The sequence below is a fragment of the Dipteris shenzhenensis genome, chromosome 6 (genome assembly GCF_047967505.1).
Source record: "Dipteris shenzhenensis isolate YYH24624 ecotype China chromosome 6, Dip_SZ_1.0, whole genome shotgun sequence".
NCBI classification, from domain to species: domain Eukaryota; kingdom Viridiplantae; phylum Streptophyta; class Polypodiopsida; order Gleicheniales; family Dipteridaceae; genus Dipteris; species Dipteris shenzhenensis.
In genome coordinates, this window is record NC_141601.1 from 29,987,894 (window position 1) to 29,993,893 (window position 6,000).

A 6,000-nucleotide genomic window follows, 5' to 3' on the forward strand; every position below is an offset into this window, starting at 1 on the left:
AGAAAGGTCTTTATTGGCGGCAGTGTCCTCAAAGGAACAGTGAGGGAGCCAATAATCAGCAGGACAGTGTTACAGCCGCTACGACGTATACTCTAACCTTCTAGTAGCATGCGGTAGGATGCGCTGCCAGCAGGCTTTCTAGATCCCAAAAGAGGATTGCTTGCTTGTTTGTGGCAACAGTACCTGCCAGACAGGTGCAGTGGGAAGGGAGTCTTTTACCGAGGCAGGCGTTCAGGCAGGACCTCGAGCCACGAGTTGTTCCCGTTGACAGGTGGCAATTTACAAGTTTGTATGTTGTTTGGACATTATGACCTGGCAGAACCAGAGGGGGTCTCCTAGTGTTCTGCTGCAGCTATTGTCTGATGAGCTGCTAGAGATCCGGATGGGTCAGCAAATTGCCAATGCTGGAATCCAAACACAGTTGATTAATCCTTGTGAGTTGTTCCATGCCCATTGTCATTGGAGCACTGAAGTTCATCGATCTGGTGACAGTGTACCCCAGTTTGGACTTGAGAGGGGGCTCCAGAGGAGGATGTATAGCTATCAGATACAGGTGCCATGCAGGGAAGAAGACTTTGCACCGGGGGCAGTATCAGTTGGATTATTGTTCCAGTACCTTCTGTTGGAGTGATGTACCAGTACCAACATTTGGACTGATGTACCAGATGACTTATTGTACCAGTACCGGACCAAAGGAGTATATCTAACACCTACAGCCTGGAAGCAGCAGTGGCAGGTTTCTATCGATCGTGCTGAGCCTGTTCATGCCAAGAGGGGGCTTCTTCGATAGTAGGGGGGTTTCTCTTGTTCATAATCCAGTTATTACTACATGTGGTGGTCTTTACTGTAGAGAGAGAAGGCCTTTGTTGTGAGTGTGCCCGCCCAGAGATAGGTTATAGAGAGAGGGCCTTGGTGGTGGTGAGCCCATCCCCCTGTGAGGGTAGTTTAGGGTAGGATGGTTGCCATGTGTCTGTTCAGGGCCGAGGGCATGTCTTGCTGCTCTTATCGTGCCTTTTCTCAGACTGAGTCTATTGCAGGGCTGCAGGCAGTGGCAGCCTGGTCAGTGGTTGGGCAGGGTAGAAGCCCCTCTAGGGCTGCCTTGGAGCCCCTTTTGTAGGGCTGTGCAGGTCGGTCAGTGGAGTCCCTAGTAGCACTAGGCACAGCAGGGGAGCAGCCCCTACAGCAGATCTTGGAGGCTGGTAGGTGGGTCGGCCCACCCTGACTGCTGGTCGGGCCCTAGAGCCAGGGGGGCGGCTCTGTTGCTGCAGCCGACTGAGGGAGGGGCTGGGGCTATAATAGGCTCCCCTCCTTGCCTTCTCAGTGTGGTGCCTCTTGAACAGTGTTGTGAGCTCTTGAGCAGTCTTCTATAGCAGACGTTTCCCCACCACTTTGGGGGTTTTCCTCAGATCACTTGCAATTTCCCTCATTTCTCTCTCCCCTTTCTTGTTTGGTGTATGTGAGGTTGGCTCTCTCTCTCTCCACACTTCCATTCAGTTCCACTACACTTCTCATGAAACCATCACTAGGAGGCGACGACGGTCCATGCCCACAGATAGCCGCCAGCACTCTATCTCTAGCTTCATGCCAGTATGGCCCTGCCCATCATCGGGCCCGCAGGCCGCCATGATATCCCCCACTCTTTTTGGGACCGCCATTCACGTGACTTGATATTAGATTTGACATTATGATGATGAGGATGATGATGATGCTAAGATTGTGTAGTACTTAGTACTTAGCACGGGTAATTATGCTCGTTTAGTAGCTCCACCCCAGCTTATTGTATCAGGTTTCTTTCAGTCTCATAGACGCGTCAGTCTTCCGAAGACTTTGATAAATTCTCTCTCTCTCTCTCTCTCTCTCTCTCTCTCTCTCTCTCTCTCTCTCTCTGTGCGTGCGTGCGTGCGTGTGTGTGTGCGTGTGTGTGTGTGTGTACATATATCGAAAAAACTGTTATAGTTTATGGCATCTCATGTGTGTGGGTGTGCCCAGCCCCGAGAGGAGTACGTGCATATCCTTTCTCCAATCAGCTTGAGGAGCCAAATACCAAGGCTAGAGTCGGGGCAGATCACATGCTGGTTGCACCCAACCAGGTCGGGTCACCTGACCTGCCTGGTTGGAACAACCCGACCCTGTTTGGGTCAGGTCAGCCCGACTTGGTGGTCAAGACAAACCAACCGTTGGTCGACCAATCAGACAGCAATAGCAGGCCAACCAGCAGGGCCTATTATAGGTCCCCCTCTCATAGTTGTTAGGTAACACTTGGAGCATCACTCCTCACCTCTCTGGCTGAGGTTGTTTTCCAGATCATATAAAATTGCTATTCTCTCTCTCTCTCTCTCTCTCTCTCTCTCTCTCTCTCTCTCACACACATGCTCCTGCACGTGCTCTTCTTTCACATGGAGAGCCTGGTACACGGCGATTTGAGGTAGATTTCAGAGGAGGCTGTTCAGAGCAGCCTGCTGAAAGCGTGGACAGCATAGCGGTCAGCATTCTGTTGAAGACGGCAGCAAGGCATCCTCTTCCTGTCTCCCACACCTCCATCCAGCTTTCCATTTCTTCTTCTCCACGCAGAGGGCTGTTTTCTTCTAGGATCAGCAGAGCATGGTTGACACATACGATCACATTTGACGCGTACCGTTCGATATTAGTGCAGTACTAAACGAACTAAAAAATATTAGGTACGCCCAATGGTACGTTCGATACCCCCCAAAAAAAGACAGATTTTAGAGTTTTGGAGTAGGTACTTGTACAAGCTTTAAAACTTGTACGAACATGTTATATAGGTGCTTGATGGAGATAAAGTGGGAGAGAGATGAAGTGCTTGATGCAGCTTGAGCCTTGTCACTTGTTGGAAATGGAGTTGCCATTTGGGAGGCCCAAAATCAGTTTGGCAGAACCACCACCAATAACAAAACCAGCCATCTAAAACAAACGAACGCAAGCAAAAAAAAAAAAAGAACATAACATACAGATCAAACGGGACAATACGGAACGTTCCGTACATTGAACAAGGGCAACCATGCAGCAGAGGCATGTGAGCTTGGAGTGGTTCCATCGGAGCCCTGTGTGCAAGTAAGGAGGAAAGCTCAGTGGAACCAATTATGCCCAACATGAAGCTATGGTTCATTCACAAGGGCCTTTGGGAGGTTGTTCAGGGATTCAAGAGAAAGCCCAAGCGTCCAAGAAGCTCAATCCATTGGGACGTATACTGTGAAGATGCTTTTCTGGAAGAGTTCCAGGATTGGGAGGAGTGTGATTCCAAGGTGCATTCTGCAATGGTGCAGACCGTTTCGAAAGAGGTCATGCAGACCTTGACCAGTGCTTCAGAGGTGTGGTCCAAAATGGAGGATCTCTACGCTAGGGGTTCATCCATGAGGGCTGTCACTTGCAGGGCAACTCTACGGTCTCGACTTTCATAAAGGTAGCCTTATGCAGCCATTCCTAATGCAGGGTGAAGGTCATCCATGACCAGCTTCTGGCAATGGGTGCTTCAGTAACATCTTCTCAGTTGGCTGCCCTAATCCTCACCAAGCTCCCACTAGAGTACGAGATAGTTGCTCAAGTGTTGCAGTGCCAGGTCACGACAAGTCAGATGACCTATCTCCCTTCTCTTAGAGGAATCAGTTCTCCTAACTAAGGGTAAGCTTTAGAATCCTCCAGATGGCGGTGAGGCAACTTGGTAGTACCGAAGAAAGGAAGGCAACGGTGCTATGCATGTGGGAAGATAGGGCATCTGGCCGAGGATTGTTGGTCCAAGAACAAAACCAAGTATCAGGCCAACAATACAAAGTCAGATTCATCTTCAGACCAGTCTGGTACTCCGGAGGCAGCAATTGCTCAACAACTCCAGATAGCACCCGCTTTCTAACACTAAGTAACATCTTCCCCCATGTGTCATAGCCAGAGAGGGCGTGTGCATGGAAGTGCGGTCCTATCATTTGAAAGTTTGGCAAGCAAGGCACACCTGTGGGGCTATGGACCAAATATGTTCAAAGTTCATTGCTTGACGTCACAAAGACTATGGAAACGGTGTGTTTTGGAGTTCATTGTTCAAGGTTCCTAGACGTGATGTGGTCAGTCTCATAGACCCATCGCTCTTTAGCAGATTTTAATAAACTTTCTTTCTTTCTTTCTTTCTCTGTCTCTCATGCTTCCACACTGGCACTACTTTCACAGAAACATGCCCAAACTCATCCTCAGAAAGCACCACAAATAGTGTAGTTTCATAAACAGTGGGGACCACTATGCCTGAACAACCGCGCAGAATTCACTACAGCCCATCCAATCTGTGAGGTTCCTTTGGGCTAAGTGATCGTAAGGTAGGGGTTAGATAGCTCGTGTAATGAGTCTTCTGAAAAAACCTACAGTGTAAAAAGAATTCAAAACGCATCAATTTCATTTCCAGATGTGGTTGTTACTTTCATTCCTTGTGCAAAATTCACTCTTTAAGATCACCTTCTATTTTTCCCACCCAAACTTCCAATCCATGTCTTTTCTGGTCCACCCAAAGAGAGACTGTATCGCAGATTATACAGAGGCGCGTTCCCTTTCAATACTTTTCAGATTGTGTAAACATGATGCAGCAGCAGCATGGGTATCTAGATATTAGAGCCATGCCAGATATGGAGAAGTTCCCCGTTCATGTTCTGAGCGTCACTTCTACATTCAAAGGCCATATGGCAGAATTCCTAACAGCTGACCCATCACTTCCAGAGAAGCGACCCACAATGTCGTGACAAAAGCAAAATAGTAAGTAAGAATTCACATATTCTCACATATAATGGCTGCTTCGCGGTCAGTGCTTTACAATAGATAGATTCATTGCTACAGGCAATTGCTATGCTGACCTACACGAAACATACGAACGACTTTCTTCAGAACTTCCTTCGACAGAGAATTCCTGGTAACCACGAAGCGTATCTCCCATCAATTATTGACCGTGCATAACGAATTTTAAAAAAAAGGGCAGAACATGAGGGCGCCTAACAGCAAATCGAGCTACCTTGCGCTCTGTGGCGTCGTTTCATCTGAAGGGATCCTTCGCTTACCTGTTGTTGCATTCTCATGAGCTCGTCAGGCGGGATGCGGCTCATTTGCTCTTGGGCAAGCCTCATCATCTCCGGATCCATCATGGTGCCAACGTTGTCGTACGTGAGGTTGAAGGGAACAAGAGCAGGCGCAGGGAGGACGAAGTGGGTTGTGCTAAGTCTACTGGAATCGAGCAGGGGAGGATGTTGGAAGGCTTGTGGGAGGAAAGGAAGGGCAAGATCACGTCTCTTGTGGCATGCTACTTACTAGAACACGCCCACAGTCAACTGCGCCGGGAAATCATTCCTCGTGCAACCGGCCGATTATCCCCGTTCGCTTTTTGCCGGCCGGAGCTGAGTTAGCATGTCGTTGCTTTGCTCATATATGAGTCATATATCACATTCCCAAAAAAGAGAATTGTCAAGTCAAAATCCAAAGAATGTTTCCCTTGCACAATTCGCCATGCTTTCCTTTGTTGGCTCCATGAACATTTCCATGTGGGGAACCTCCTCCCGCACCATTGTCTCTCTCCCAAACACACCCACTACTAGCCCATGAAACCTCCACACAAACACACCCAAACTCAGCACCAATTCCTTACCGAAAATATCGGAGTTTCCCCCACGCCAAATCCAAACACTCTCAAAAACCATTCATTGCCTATTGGCAATCATTTATACACAAATTCGGCGTGCCTAGATGTGTTATACACAACATCAATGACTTCAGCAACCCCCTTAGAGAGGTCAAGCCAACCCTTACCAAGCAAATTGACCCTGCAATGCCACAAGCAACAAACGTAAGATGGGATGGCAATTGTGATACTAAAAGGTTAATCCCATCTCAAACAAATCCATCATGCATTCAATAAGGTCAACATTACAAGCATGATATTATGCCCCATCCTCAAACAAATCCATCATGCATTCAATAAGGTCCGTATGATATTATGCCCCAAATTACTACACATCC

At 48.1% G+C, this 6,000-nt stretch overlaps 1 protein-coding gene across 2 annotated transcripts in view; it reads right to left on the reverse strand.

Annotated features, from left to right (window-relative positions):
- Positions 1 to 5,525, reverse strand: part of TPR7 (Tetratricopeptide repeat (TPR)-like superfamily protein) — a 29,345-nt gene extending 23,820 nt beyond the window's left edge. For both annotated transcript variants that reach the window (XR_015541173.1, XM_087376026.1), the window contains exon 1: positions 5,049 to 5,525. Coding sequence is in view for 1 of the 2 variants with exons in the window: in XM_087376026.1 (XP_087232152.1) it covers positions 5,049 to 5,132 (84 nt within the window). In the remaining variant the exon portion in view is untranslated. The remainder of the gene's footprint in view (positions 1 to 5,048) is intronic.
- Positions 5,526 to 6,000: the final 475 nt, after the last annotated feature.